This window comes from Anser anser, assembly GCF_964211835.1.
Source record: "Anser anser genome assembly, chromosome: 19".
Classification (NCBI taxonomy): domain Eukaryota; kingdom Metazoa; phylum Chordata; class Aves; order Anseriformes; family Anatidae; genus Anser; species Anser anser.
Window position 1 is genome coordinate 7,460,509 of NC_139740.1, and position 15,034 is coordinate 7,475,542.

The 15,034-nt window shown below is 61.5% G+C and overlaps 1 protein-coding gene and 1 long non-coding RNA gene across 2 annotated transcripts in view; one reads left to right on the top strand and one right to left on the bottom strand.

Moving 5' to 3' along the window:
- CYGB (cytoglobin) overlaps positions 1 to 7,004 on the top strand; it is a 13,271-nt gene extending 6,267 nt beyond the window's left edge. Inside the window, exons 2-3 of the mRNA XM_083805032.1 lie at positions 1,420 to 1,651; positions 2,231 to 7,004. Coding sequence (XP_083661158.1) covers positions 1,420 to 1,651; positions 2,231 to 2,395 — 397 coding nt within the window. The 3' untranslated portion in view covers positions 2,396 to 7,004. The remainder of the gene's footprint in view (positions 1 to 1,419; positions 1,652 to 2,230) is intronic.
- On the bottom strand, positions 5,317 to 14,724 carry LOC310883942. The gene is made up of 2 exons (XR_014573953.1): positions 13,880 to 14,724; positions 5,317 to 11,402 (listed from the first exon to the last, which is right to left on the bottom strand). It is a non-coding gene; the product is annotated as an uncharacterized lncRNA (long non-coding RNA).
- Positions 14,725 to 15,034: the final 310 nt, after the last annotated feature.

Genomic DNA, 15,034 nt, shown 5'->3' on the forward strand with positions numbered 1-15,034 from the left:
CGCTGCCAGCGGAGCCCACGGGGGAGGCAGGGAGGTGCCAGCGATGCCGTGGGCGAGGTCGGAGCCTCCGCTGGTGCTGCGGGAGGACACGGCCCTGGGGGCTCCTTTCGGCCCCTCTTTTTCCTGGGGGATGCTGCGGCCCCTGGGGTCCTGCCGGCTGCAGCGTGATTTGTGCCAGGACTGTTTCCAAGCCCATTCCCCGGGTCCTCGCATCGTGCCCGTGAGCTGGACCTAAATGGGGCTTTTGGGGGAGCTTGGGAGGACGGCTGGGCAGCAGGAGGGGAAAATCCGTGAACGGGGACAGCCAAAACCCAAGCTTTGCCCTAGAGGGGCTGAGCATCCTTGATCTCGGTGCTGGCTCGAGCTGAAAGCTGGGGGCTGCGGGGAGGCCGGGGCACGGTGAGGGAAAATCTGTGGGATGCCGGGAGGGAGGCAGGACAGAAAACCCTCGGAGCAGGGAGGAACAACTGTCCTTCCCACCTCGTCTCCCCCTTTCCACCTTCCTTCCTCCCCCATCCTTTCCGCCGCGCACTCTTCACACCTCCGGAACCTATTTTGGGGCCGCCTGATGAATCCCAGGTGCCTCGGGGAAGCGGTGGCGAGCCGAGGGAGCGGGGACGGGCAGGGAGCAGGGGAACAAAGCAGCAAACGAGCCTGAGCCCCGAATTCCCACTGCCCGTGGAGTGGCGAGGGGGGACGAGGATCCCACCTGGTCCTGGGGGGAGGTGGGGATGGGTGGGGAAGGGGCGCGTGGTGCCTGGGGGCAGCTGCCTGCTTTGTTTGCCCCAGCTGGGTTTCGTTGGGGTTGATTGATCCCACGGAAAAGGGGGGTCCCCAGGTGCTCGGGGGCTGCCCTTGTGCAGCTGGAAGCGGCTCCTGGCAGGGATGTGAGTTTAGCGCTGGAAACTCTGGGCTGAGACCTTGCTGGGGATCTCTGGTGAGATCTTTGGGGCTGGGGGCATCCCGGGCAGGCTCTTGGGGTTGGGGAGCTGGAAGGAAGGACCTGGGCTCACAGCGGGGCTGGGGCAGGGAGAGGCTGGCTGAGCTGAAGGAGGGGTTTGGGAAACTTGCGTCTCACTTTCTGAGCCAGGAAGCGGTGCTCTGATGTCTGGGGAGTGGATGCGGCGTCTGGCACGGCTGGGCTGAAGCCTCTGGGTATGATGATAAAGGTATGGATGTGATGATAAAGGACTCAGCCGTGCCTCCGCTTTGTCGGTGAATATCCAGCTGGGATGCCCTCGTAGCAGATAGGGGAGCTCTGGGAGCAAGGTGTTACCCTCCTGATTTACCCTGCTGAAGTCCCCCGGGAGCTCAATGAGAAGCCTGCCCCAAACCCGGTGGGGTCATTCCCAGCGCCTCCACCTCTCCATTTTCTGCTTCGTCTCCTCACTGCACTTCGTGTCCGTCCTCTCTCCGAAGGTTTTTCGTCAACTTCCCGTCGGCCAAGCAGTACTTCAGCCAGTTCAAGCACATGGACGACACGCTGGAGATGGAGAGGAGCTTGCAGCTGCGTAAGCACGCCCAGCGGGTCATGGGGGCCATTAACACCGTGGTGGAGAACCTCAACGACCCGGAGAAGGTCTCCTCCGTCCTGGCCCTGGTGGGCAAGGCCCACGCCCTCAAGCACAAAGTGGAGCCCGTCTACTTTAAGGTAAAGGATGGGAGCAGAAATATCTCGGGGGATGTTTTCGGAGTTGGGGAGGGGGAGCGGTGGCGTGGAGGTGTTGCTTGTCCTCGCCCCGAGGCTGGGTGTTTGTGGGGCGCTCCCCACGTGGCTGTGCTTTCCCACTGAGATGCTGTCCCGTGCAGAGCACTGTTCCCAAATGCAGATGCTGATGGAGCGTTGGGGTTTCAAGGACCTCTCCCCACCCACTGGTGTCCTGCAACCCCTTCCAGCGTGGTTGTGGCTGTATGTCTGTCCCTTTGTCGTGATTTCTAGAAATTAAGCATGGTTGAGGCACTTAAAGGTGGAGGCACTTAAAACACGAGAGATGCCAAAATTAGGGGGATGCTTGAGAACACAAGCAGCGTTCCTTGTCCCATGCAGGCAGGGTACCTGCCCCGTCCCTTATCCCAGGGTGTTGTGAGACCCGACATCCTGCACCCACCCCGCAGAGGGCTGTCCTGCTCAGAACTCACCCGTAGCACTGAATTTCCTTAGGGGAAAAAAAAAAGCTGATTTCAGTATTTTGCACTGCCTGTGGAGTTCATGAACCCCTTATCCCCCCAGAAACTCACTGGCGTCCTGCTGGAGGTCATCTCCGAGGCGTACGGCAACGACTTCACCCCGGAGGCGCACGGCGCCTGGACCAAGATGCGGACCCTCATCTACACCCACGTCACGGCGGCATACAAGGAGGTGGGCTGGGCGCCGTACCCCAACGCCACCCTGTGAGGGACAGCGGGCACGGGCAAGGGGCAGGGAGGGGGTCGCTCACGCCAGGACCCCGCTCTGGTCTCTTCTCAAAGATCTTTCGCTCGGTCTGGGGAGCCCAGTGGGGCCGGCTCCGGGAGCTGCCAAGTCATAATTTGATCTCTATAGGGTTTAAAAAAAACAATAATAAATCACAACGACAAGCCAAAAAGAACCACGAAGGGTGCGGGTGGGTCAGGGTGAAGCAGGGGGTGCGTTGGTTGTGGGCTCCATCCTCCCATCCCAGCCCGTCCATCACCGAATCCTGCGCTCGCCGCTGCTGCTGCCATGTCCCTTGGGCGAGCTGTGCCGAAAGGCAGCAACACGCAGCTCACCGGTGGGCGAAACCACCCTCGCTTTCCATGCAAAGCCCCTTGGGGAAACCCAGCCCCTTGCTTTTTTGGGACCCCTGGCTGCCCTCCCCACCACCGCGCTTCGCTTTGCCTGCACCGCTCCCCACAGCCTCGCAGGGCTGCCCCGTGCCCCCTGCATCCCCAGGCCAGTCCTTGTTGCTCTCCTCACCCACGGCTCTTGGCTGCCTGTTGCAGACCATCCCAGGGCTGCAGGGAGCAAGGGGACGGATGGCTGTGCCGCTTGGCCCCGTTGGTAGAGAGAAAAGGGATAGATGGGGTGCCTCTGGGTGGGCGCATGAGCCCACCCGCCTCCCTGCAGCTCCCACGGGGTCGACGCTGATGGCGGGGATGTGCGTGAGGATGGGTTCAGGTGGCACGTGTTGTGCCTTGGCTGCTGCCCACAGCCCTGGCGGCTCATGTGTGTACGTCTGTCTGTCCGGCAGGATCGTGGGGCGAGAAGGGGAATTTGGGGATTGAGGGAGGGGAAAGACGAAGTGGCTGCAGCAGGGGGGATTCCTGGGGGTGAAGGAAGGTCCCTGCCCTGTTAAAATCAAAGCTTTTATGTAATGAACACTCCTGCCCTCTTGGTGAGACTGGGCTCCTCCAGATGAAGTGCCTGGTAGAAATCTGTCCCTGCAGGAGGACCTCGTGGGCCCAGCAGTGCTCCCCCCCGTCCCGGCAGAGGGCTCCCCATGGGGCAGCCCCGTTACCTCCTGCACACATTTTAGCTTTATAGGGTGCTTGGGGACCGGCTGATGGGAGTTTGGGGTTGGAGCATTGTATTTAGCTAGGAAGCTTTGGCATCCTTGCCACCTGGTACTGCCCAAACTGTCCCTTACCTTTCAAGGCAATGTCACCTATCTAAGTTTGTGTGGGTGAGCAGCCAGGAATTCCTGCTCTGCTCACCCACAGCTGGCTCCTCTCTTCTTTTAAACACCCACAGGGAATCCTTTTTGCTCGTGGTGTTTGGGGTGTTTTGCTGCCTAAATGGTGACATGCCCTGGCCTTTCCCCTAACAAGCTGGACACGATCTGGAGAGGTCCCTGGGGCCCCTGTGCCTGCCAGCCCTGTGTGCCTGTTCCTACAGATGTTTTGGGGGTTTCCCCTTCCTCCCTTCTCTGGCTGTAACAGGGTTTAGCTCCGGGTGGGTGGGAGCCCACACAGAGGGGCAAACACCAGCTCTGGAGGCTTTCTCGCATCCTCTGGGCTCGGTTACGTGCAGCCTGGAGTTTGTCCTGTTATCCACTGGCTTTAGGCAAAGGGGAATTTGGGGAGGACGCGGAGCCCCTTGGCTGTGCTCCCGCACCTTCCTGGCTCGCAGCCTGTCCTGGGTTGTGAGGGGAGCCAGCAGGAGAGCCTTCAGCCTCTCAGAGAGGCAGAGGGAGGGGGGAGAAAGCTGCCAGGAGGAGGAAGAGGAGGATTTCCACCGAAGAGCGGGATCCCAAGGCCTGCCTGAACCAGGGAGGCACACTGCAGCCCGAAAGCAGCCTTAGGAAGGTGGGCATGGGGCGAGGAGGGGCACTGCCCCCAAAGCAGGGTCCCTGACGGTCGGCACCCCTGAATTTCGGCCCACCAACGTGCACCCCTAAAGGTGCCAGCACCTTCAGGCTCAGCTCTGAGCATCCAAGCAGCTGCTCACCACTTGCGGAGGCACCTTTCAACCATCAGCTGTGCTCGCAGCTGGCCGCTGTCAGGATCAGGCCCTTGCAGATGGGAAAAGACCTGGTCAGTCACAGGCTTTGCTCCAGCACAGAGCGGAGAGCAATCACTTGGATTGGGACTGAAAGTTTTTTTGTGCGTGCATCACCAGGCTCTCACAAGTGCAGTTGCACCGACCTCTGCCAAATCCTCGGGGCCAGCCAGGCGTGTTTTCGCCGAGTTCAGTACTCTCCGTGCTCTGCGGACGCTGGGCCGTATGGGGATGTTTCATCTTTAGACAAAAGTTCACGTGTTAACCTTTGAGGTTAATATTCTCCAGGCAGAAGCTTTATTTTTGGGTGGAAACCTTTTCCTCTGCTCTCCCTTCCCTCAACCAAAACCGGGCTCAGCTGTGGCCCTGCAGAAATCAGAGAAAATTTTTCCAGCTAGAAAGAAATGGGGGCGTCTGCTCCATGGCTGGGCTTGGGGATGGGGATGCTCTGCCGAGTGCCAAGGGCCCCCCTCCATCGGCTCCAGCTGGATGCGGTTTGAGGGGAGGTGACGGTGGGGAGGCCACCAAGTCCCCGGGTTCACGTCTGATCCACCTGGGCTTTGGGGGAGCAGCCAGGAGCAGTGAGGTCCCCACGCCTCAAAGCCATTGACCAGGTGCCTGCAGGGACCCTCGTGTCTCCCCCAGCTCCTGGTGAGACTTTGGGACCCCAGGGGTGGCTCAGGCTGGGGACAGCCCTGTCCCCAGGGGCTTGGACAACTGTCTCTTAACGTGGCCATCCCAGGTTAGGGATGAAGTTAGGTGGGCTTGGGGTCTGAGCCTGGCTTAGCCCTATCCCCACTGGTGCCCCCTGCTCTTCAGACATCACCCCCAGAGCTGCAGGACCTTGGGACGTTGTTTGGTTTCTTCTTTTTTTCCCCCTCTGTTTAGTTTATTCTTTTTTTTTCCCCCTCCATGCCTGGAAAAACTGGCCCATGGCTGCATGTGTGCACGCATGTGTGTGTCGGGCTTGTTTATTTTCCAGACATACTTTTCTAAACCAAATCCAGATGTGTACAGCTGCTGTCCCTCGAGGATCCACCCCATCAGCCAAATTGCGAGCCACTCAAATATATGCAAACAAAACATGTTTATTTTTACCAGCTCTGTAGGAAGTAAAAATGAAGTGGGGAAGGTGGCCAGGGCAGAGCTCGCTCGGGGAAGAGACAGAGATAAAGCGAACGCCCCCGCTCTGCCGCCCTCAGCAAAGCAGACATGGCTTAAATCGGGAAAATTGTCATCTGGGGAGAGATGAAAATGAACAGAAAAAGGAAAAAAATATCATTCCGGAGTGACAGAGGGATGAAAAATGCGGTGGGGAAGAGCGGAAAGGGAGGGCAGGGCTTGGCTCTCCAGTGCGCACACGCGTGCGCAGCTGCTTGGTGTCACAGCCAGCTGGCAGCTGGTGGCCGTCCTGTCCTCCGGGAAGGGTGGCACTTCGCCTCCCCATGTGCCCCCCATGAGCCTGCCATGCTCAGAGCTGCCACCCCTGGCACTAGGGCAGGATGTGGCCCCTCGCTCATACAGCAGCTTGGTGCTGCTGGCTTAGCCTCAGCGCTAGGCTTGGACCCGTGAGCCAGTGGGAAAGGTTTGTGCCCCCATCAGCAGGATGAATGCTGAGCTGGAGGGGTGGGATTCAGCACCCCCAGGGCAGGACCTGGCCCCAGGCATCTCCTCTTGGCACCCTTTGGGGACACCCAACTTGTGTCCCCCCCCTAGTCTGGCACGGCATTTGGTCGGCTGGAGCTGGGCGCTCCGTGCCCGAGGACGGCGGGAGCGTTGGGTTCGGGAGGGGACACAGACCCCGTCCACCCCATCCCCTCACCACCATAGCTAGTGCACACATAGCTGCGTCCCATTCACACCCATACCTAGAGAGAGAGACTCCGACTCCACCAGAGACAAGGAGCCCCCGAGGACCTTGTGCCCCCTCCATCACCTCCCTGCAGGGCCGGGGAGCCCGGCCGTGTCCCTGCCCTTGTGCTTCGATCCAGCACAGGGGGCTGGGACCCCTCGCTCCCCAGGGACCTGCCCGGAGACTCCAGCAGGGACCAGAATTTGGCCACCAGAGCTCAGCCCTGGTGTGCCGGTGCCCGTGCGAGGACAGCTCAGGGCCACCCGCGGCGGCACCGGGAAGGCAGGCGAGGACGGGAACGCCGCCACCGCACCGCGGACCGACTTCGGGAGGGGTAAAGCTGCCCGCGTGGCTCTGACCCGTTCAGCGGGCTGCGCCGCTAACTATTCTCCATAGCTGAAGTTGTCTCTAATCGTTAGTTTGTCCGAAGCCGTCCCCCAGTGACCCACAGACGTGAGCCGGCGCGCTCTGATGTAGCTCTGTGTCTGTACCGTTACCGATGCTGCTGCGGATGCTCTTCATGTACGTGTTTCTCGGCGCTTCCGTGCTGGTTTTATACATGCCGTCTAGTGTACGATGGATGTAACTGTTTTATTTTTTTTGCCTTTTTGTAGGTTTTTAGTATGTTTGTAACCAGACAGAATGGTGTTATTAAACTGAAACTTGTATCTTCAGTGGATAAATCGATCAAAACCCTCCAGCTCGTCCTGGTTTCTTTCCCGCAGGGCGGTAGCGATGCTGGTGGGCTGCAGGCGTCCTGTCGGGGGCTTGGGGCTGCCCCGTGGGTGCCTGCACAGTGGGGGACCAGCGATGGAGCCTCGTGGACAGAAATCAGAGGCGAAGGGAGGAGATTTGCCCTTCGCCCCCCTTCTATCTAGGGCTGGTGGAGGTGCCCGAGGGGCCCCTGTTTCCATCCCGGCTGCAGGAGGCAGTGGGACAGGGTTGGAAGGGAAACCCCCAGAGGTGATTGCCACGAGAGGCAGCAACCAGGACCAGGAGGTGGTTCCCAGCCTGTAGGAATAGCAAACGGCTCCCCGAGCAGCAGAAGCCAGGGTCTTTGCTCCATCCCTCGTGGCTCCTCATGTGCCTTGCGCTGTGTCTGAGTCCTGCTGCCGTGGGACAGGTCCCAGCATGGTGCAGTTTCCCTCTGGGGTCTTTCCAGCTCCCTGCTGTGCAGAACAGGCTCGTGATGCATTTGAGATCGCCGTCAGATTTGGTTGACAGTGGCCAGCTTGTCCAAATGTTGCTGGTGGAGGATGGGTAGGAGGCAGCCGGATGCACGTTATCGTCCCGTAAGCCTCATTTCCTCGAGATGCAGGGCTTGGAAAAGCCATCCAGGCGATCCCTTTTATTGTGCTTCTCTCTGCTAGTGCCAATAAAAGTTCATCAGAACCAGAATGGGCTTCCAGGGGGGAAAACTCATCCCATGGGGGTGACAGAGCCCCAGCGCCTGGCCACAACCAGCTCCAAGGGGAGCACTCCCAGTTTAGGGTCCCAGTATGAGGGTCTCAGTGAGGTCTGAGATGGAGAAAGGAGGGGATCAGGGCCATAGCTGCTGCCCAGGGGCTCTGGGAGCCTGGTGGGTGCTCTGGGAGCCCAGTGCCACCCTTCTCCCCTCGGGTCAGGGCAGCAGTGAGGTTCTCCAGGCCCTGCAGGCAGCAGGATAACTCTTGGGCTGGGTTCCCTGAGCAACATGGTCTGGCGTGGCCGCGCGAGGGGAGCCTGTTTCTTCCCCTACGGGTGATGGGACCCCAGTGACACCGTTCCTGGCCCCCTGCAACACGTGGCCACAAAGCCGGGGGGCAGCTCAGCCACGGCCAGGGAGAAGGAAGCCAAAGGCCAGCCCCTGCAGGGGAGCACCGGGTTCAATCCATCTCCTCCTGCTGCCTCTTTTTTGGGAAAATCACTCGGTGCTGTTCCCACGATGAACAAGCCATCCTCGGAGTCTCTGCCCCATCCTGTGTGCGCTTCCAGGCGGAAGGGAAGGGCCAGCAAAGCCTGCAGGTGCTGTGCTCCAGGTGGGAAACATCAGCTTGGAAACCAGGGGCGAAAGGACCGGGCGCCTCCGGGGGGCTTGCGGTGGGGCCACGAGGCTCCGGGACCTCCGCGCGCCGCTCTGAGGCCAGCCAGAGCCGGGGCTGACTGGAAACCAGGAACACGGGGCTGGTTTTTTCCGGCGCCTGCTTGAAAAGGAGCTGGGAGCTTCATCATTACCTTGCCGAGCGAAAATATTTACACAGCCCTTCACTTCGCACTAATATTTACCCCCGGGTCCCGTCACCGGGGGTGGCTGTGACGATCGCGCCGTGACCCGAACCCAAACCCAAACCCAAAGGAGAGCGGAGGCGCCGCGGGAGGCTGAGGCTGGCGGTGTGCTGGGGGCTGCCGTGGGCACCTGGGTGCTGGGGCTGCGCCCTGCTCCTGCTGCCCTGTGCCTGGGAAATCCCAAAACCAAGCGTTGACGCCCCGGGATGATTTTTTTCCAGGAGGAAACCCTTACCCCAGGGAGCGGAGGTTTTAGGAACTGCCCCGGTGGGGTTTTATGGGGTGGGGAATGGGGGGAGAGGGGAATGGGGTCGCTGAGCCGTGGCATGGGGTGTGCTCCCAGCCTGTCCCTGCTGGCCGTGGGGTCTGCGAAGAGCTCAGCCAGCCCTGCCCGCGGGGAATGGGGGCTCCGTGCGGGGTCCCGGGGGGCACATCCCCACCCTCTGCCCACCTCCTGCCCGCAGACAGTGATGGGGAGAGCCGGAGGTCGTTGCGAGGGCCGGGCAGGAATACATCTGCAAGGCGGAGATAGCAGAGAGGCTGCAAGAACCGTGCTGTGCAAATAGTTATTAAAATAGTTATTAAAAAGCAGCCCTTGTGAGCTCTCAGCGAGGAGAAGCCCTTGGCCTGAGGAGCACAGGGGCACCCAAACCCGGTGCCAGGGGACGCTTCGTACCCCACCAGGTCCCCATCCCGGGGGACACAGGGCTGCAGACCAAACCCACGTGCTCCTGCTGACCCCAAAATTCCCCTTCTTATTCTCCACTGCCTTCAGAGGGGTAAAGTACAGGAGGAACCCTGTCTCCAGTCCTCCCCACGGCCACCCTCAGCCCTGGGGGGGGGTGGTTCGGAGCCGCCCGGATGGGGCCGCTGGGTGCTGGAGCGACGCCGCGGGGCCGGGGCGCAGCCGCCCTCGCGGGGCTGACACTAAGCAGGAGCACGGCCCTTCCTTCCTCGCCCAGCTCCTGCTCTGATATGGTTTATCTGAGCTGCGCCCAATGTAAACGCTGTCAGCGCGGGCCGAGATTAATTCCCGGGCCTTTGGCAGCCGAGGGATGCAGTCACAGCGCCGGGGGGAGGAAAGCGCATCGGAGAGAGAAAAATCCTCCGGGGTAATTCGCAGCCAGGTTTCTCTTCTCACAGGCACTTCTGAGAGAGAGCAGAGCTGGGGGGCTTGCAGGGGGGCAGGAGGCTTCCTTCTCCTCCTCCTATTTCTCCTCCTCCTCCTCCTCCTCCTCCTCCTCCTCCTCCTCCTCCTCCTCCTCCTCCTCCTCCTCCTTCTCCTTCTCTTCTCCTCCTTCTCCTTCTCCTTCTCCTTCTCTTCTCCTCCTTCTCCTTCTCCTTCTCCTTCTCCTTCTCCTTCTCCTTCTCCTTCTCCTTCTCCTTCTCCTTCTCCTTCTCCTTCTCCTTCTCCTTCTCCTTCTCCTTCTCCTTCTCCTTCTCCTTCTCCTTCTCCTTCTCCTTCTCCTTCTCCTTCTCCTTCTCCTTCTCCTTCTCCTTCTCCTTCTCCTTCTCCTTCTCCTTCTCCTTCTCCTTCTCCTTCTCCTTCTCCTTCTCCTTCTCCTTCTCCTCCTCCTCCTCCTCCTCCTTCTCCTTCTCCTTCTCCTTCTCATAAATAATATAAATAAATAATAATAAAAAGATTGACGAGTATATTTTCTTTAAGGGAAAGCTTCAGACAGTCACCTCACGGATGCTCTTTGCATGATCCATCAGTTTTGAGGCTGGTGGTCCGAACAGACCCTGAAATAAACTAACCCCGGGGCTCTGTCCCATCAGAGCGCTTTTGTATTTGGGCAGCACAGCCCAGGGATTTATTTCTTTTAGGGACGTTTTTCCAAGCAATAGTGCAAATCATTTACTTTCTTTTTTTGGATATTCCAATAAGTAACTACAAATATTTTCTCTCTTTTCATTGTTCTCCTGGTAAAGGGTAACAATAGGCCAGACACAAAGGGCAGCAGTGCGCGGACGGGTTAAATGGGTTTGCTTTAAACTTGTGGGGGAGAGGGGGGAACAAAATAAAGAGAACATTTCTGGGGGGGAGACAAACGGAGCAGGAGGGTGAGCAGCTGCTGTCACCGCACACCACAACGGACTTGTGGGATCTGAGGAAGAGCGAAGGAGGAAGAAAACCGGCGGTGCGAGGGAACACCAAGCTGCGCGCTGCTTGGGGCTGGGCCATGATCGCAGTTATACCACGCTCTACCTGTGTATTTTATCTCCGTCTGCGTGTCGTCCTGTACATATGCCGAGGTCTCGGTGCCACCCAGCAGGTGCGGGGCCGTGTGTGACACCCAGAGGTGCCGCTGTCCCCCCGGGATGGTGACGCTGCCCGCTGCTCGCTGCCCGGCCGTGCCCTGCCTGCGTGGATGGTGCCGGGATGCTGCCAGCACGCTGCTTCCCTCCGTCCCTCGTGGCACTGTCCCCAGCGGGGACACCAGGTGACACCTGTGCTGCTTGTGCTGGTGATGAGCGGGTGAAAAAAAGCAGGAATCGGGGCCTGGGAACTGGACCAGCACCTGCAGGAACCCGGTTTTAAAATGATGCTCATGGTGATGGCTGGGGGGTGACAACCCACTGATGTCATAAGGCAATGTGGGACCAGGGGTGGCAGAGGGGTGCCTGCAGGGACGGGGTGTCCGCAGAGGCAGGGGTTCCTACAGGAGAGAGAATTCCCATGGAGATGGGGTGCCCAGAGACATCGGGTGCCCAGAGACATCGGGTGCCCACGGAGAGGCTGGGTGCCCGCAGAGACCGGGGTGCCGATGAGGATGCTCCGGGGAAGCAGCTGTTGTGGCACTCCAGCCTTGCTCTCTGCCATCTCCCCTGGGGGAAAATGGGACCCTGCATGGGGGGATGCTGAATCCTGCCCGGTCTGAGCCCTTCCTGTACCCTCGCCCCCACCAAAAGAGGCTGGAGAGGTTCCTGGGGGAACGGAGGGGCTCAGCCACCGTGGAAGCCCAGCACAGAGGTGGAGGCTGTGGGCACCTGGACGCTCACGGAGGGCTCCAGGGAGCTGCGGAGCGGAGCTGCCAGCACGTGCAAGGCCAGGCTCAGCAGGAGGAGCCGCGGGGAAGGCTGGATAAATAGCAGCAGGTGAGGAGGATTGCTTCGCAAAGGTCACCTCCTCCTCCGCGCCGCTGTGCTTCGCCCGCTCCGATCCTGCCTCCTCCCCGTGCCCATCGTGGGGGGCATGGGGCAGAGGTGGCATCTTCTGGTCCCAGCCTCGCCACCAAGCCAGGACATCCCCAGCCCTATCGCCTGGCCAGGAATCGTTCACAGGGGGAGGAAAATCCCCATGGTCTGTGAGAGGCAGCGAAGGGAGCGGGCAGCTCCCAGCCCCTGGCCTGTCCTGCCTGGCTGCATCGCCCCAGAGGCATACCAGAGTTTTTTTCCCTGGAAAGCAATAAAAGAAGGTGAAAACCCAGCAGGGGAGCTCCCAGCAGCCCGTCTTTGATTGCCAACCTTTAATTTCGTTAGGGATTGTTTTATTTCTAAGTGCTTCCCCACTGCAGGCTGGCCGAGGAGCGAGGGAGGGAGGAAACAGCACTCGAAGGGGGCACAAGTAGGATTTCCCCAGGCCCATGGGCTGGGGGGGGGATGCGACAGGGACAGGACCCAGGGGGGTCCCAGCACCTCTGGGGGCAGCAGCAGGGGGTCCCCAGCTGCCCGGGGCTGGAGGTGCCCAGGAACATCCCTGAATTCCCAAAGGGGGCAGAGCTGGGGCAGCCCCCGAGCACGGCACGGGCAGGTGACGGTGCCAGCCCAATGTGCAGCGGGGGACGGGGGGGCGAGGACGCCGTGACCAGCTCTGAGGACAGCACAGGGGGGTGGCACCACCACCACCAGCACCACGAGGCCAGCGGGAACAGCTCGGGGAGGGCTTCGCCCCCACGCCAACATCCCAACACGGGGACGGAAAGTGTGGGCTGGGCGGCGGGGACAGCGGTGCCACCGCGCTGGGCACCCAGGGGACACGCGTGGGGTGGATGCGGGTGCCACGAGGGTGCTGAGCACTGCCAGAGGCTGAGCATCCCCTGCTGCTGCGGGGAACGGCTCCCACCCCGCTCCCAGCAGCGCCTGCAGCGGCCATGGCCTGGCCTCTGCCGTCCGTGCCGGGAACGGCAGCGCTGCAGGCAGCGGGCCCCGGCACCGGCTGCGGGCAGCTCCTGGCCACGGCCACGCTGGTGGCACCGGTGGCTGCTGGTGGCACCGGGGACAGGAGGGCTTTAACACGGGGATGTGCCCGCGGGGGGGCCCACGAGCAGCTGGGGGCTGGTGGGGAGCCAGCGGGGTGTGGGGGGGAAGTCCTGGGTTGAGGTGGTTTAGGAAGGGGTCGGTGTGTAGGGGAAATGAAAGCTCGGGGTGCAGCCCCAGGGCAGGAGCGTGGGGTTTGGGGGCAGATACAACAGGGTTATGAAAATGGGATATTTCACCCATCTTTGTGACTCTGAAATGCCAGCGGAGCTGGTGCCAGACCTCGGAGCCCCTCCACAGCTGGGGTCACCTCCCTGACACCGTCCCCACCGTCCCCATCCAGCCCGAGCGCACCCAGACCGGGGTCACCCAGCACGGGGAGCGCAGCACCGCGACCCCTCCCCGCGGCCCCCTCGGGGCCAAGCCAGCCCCGGCACTTGCAGCCGGCCGCGTGGTGTGCCGGCACGCTGACTCAACACCCTCGGGTGACGCTGCACCCTTGGGGTTTTTTCGGTCATTTGCTTCGCTTCCTTATTGCCCAATGCTCTGCTGGCCTGGGGGGGGGGGACCCTGCGGGGTGTCCTCCTCCTGGGACCCTGGTGGCCAGCACGGGGCTCCCCTGGGGCAGGGCGCAGACCCCCGGCTCCACGCCTGGAGCTGGCAGAGCAGGGGATTCCCCCTTCCCCACCTTTTTCCCAGCACAGCTTCGAAGGAGCCGGGAGGACCCGAAAGCTTTTTCCACCCACGTTCCCACGAGGAACCCAGAGCGAGTGCGCTGCCTGCTCACGCCGATGCCGTGCGCCCAGGCTGGAGCTGATCTGCGAGCCCCAGGGACGCTTTCGGCACAACCCCCGTGGCGCAGCCGGGCGGCGCGAGGTGTCCCTCCGTGGGGAGGTAAATGGAAAGGAAAAACGCAGATTTTTAACTGCAAGGCGCAAAAATCGTGCTCGGTCCTGGCTGGTGCTGGCCCCACCGAGCGCTGCCTGCCCTTGGCCAGCAGCAAGGTGGGAAGTGAGTTTTGATTTTGTGGCAAAACCCAAAACGTTTCCCCATAGCCAGACCAACCCACGAAGGTCTCAGCCCCCACGCCCAGCACCCAGTCTCACCATCAGGCGTGGGATGACTCTAAACGCGAGACCGGTTTCTGAGAAAAGCGACTCGCTGCCCAGGCCGGGATGAGCAGAGGCATTTCCCCGGCAAATTCAGCCCTTCCCACGCCGGTCACTCCTCTGGGAGCACCTCCGAGAGCCCGGCTCTGCAGCCCCATAAATCCGTCATGCATTTACGGGGATGTGCCCGGACCCGTGGTGCCGTCCTGCTGTGCCTGCCCGCACCGTGCCCGCCGTGCCCCCATGGGGTCCCCGCGGTGGGGATGGGGTCTGGTGGGGATGGGGCTCGGCACGCCGTGCCCAGCCCCCTTGGGGGTCCCCTTTGGGCCCTGCGCTGGCGTTACCCCAAACCCGGCCCTGCAGCACGTGGCCCCAGCGCGCCCTGCGGAGCCCCTCGCCCTGCAGGGGCTGGAAACCCAAATCTGCCCTCGGTGCTGTCCTCCTGGGGGCTCACCTGGTGGCTGGGGGGGGGGCAACAGCACCCAGAGGGGCTCTGTGGGCGGCTGGTGGGGTAGCGAGCACCCAGGGGTGGCACTGGGAGCACCCAGGGGTGGCACTGGGAACACCCCCTTGTGGTGCTGGCAGCACCCACATGTGGCACCAGAAGTACCCACAGGTGACACTGGGAGCACCCGCGGGTGACACCCATAACATCCACCCGTGACACCTGCAGCGCCCACGGGTGACACCGGGCAGCACCCACACATGACACTGGGAGCGCCCACGGGTGACACTGGGAGCACCCACGGGTGACATTGGGGACACCCATGGGTGACACTGGTCAGCACCCACACATGACACTGGGAGCACCCACGGGTGACATTGGGGGCACCCATGGGTGACACCGGCCAGCACCCAGAGGTGACACCAGGAACACTCACAGGTGACACTGGTGGCACCCACGGGTGACATTGGGGACACCCATGGGTGACACTGGTCAGCACCCACACATGACACTGGGAGCACCCACGGGTGACATTGGGGGCACCCATGGGTGACACCGGCCAGCACCCAGAGGTGACACCAGGAACACCCACAGGTGACTCTGGTGGCACCCACGGGTGACACGGGGCAGCACCCATGGGTGCCACCAGCAGCACCCACGGGTGCCACCAGCAGCGGGCGCTCTGCGGGGCGGACCCCGGCCGGGGA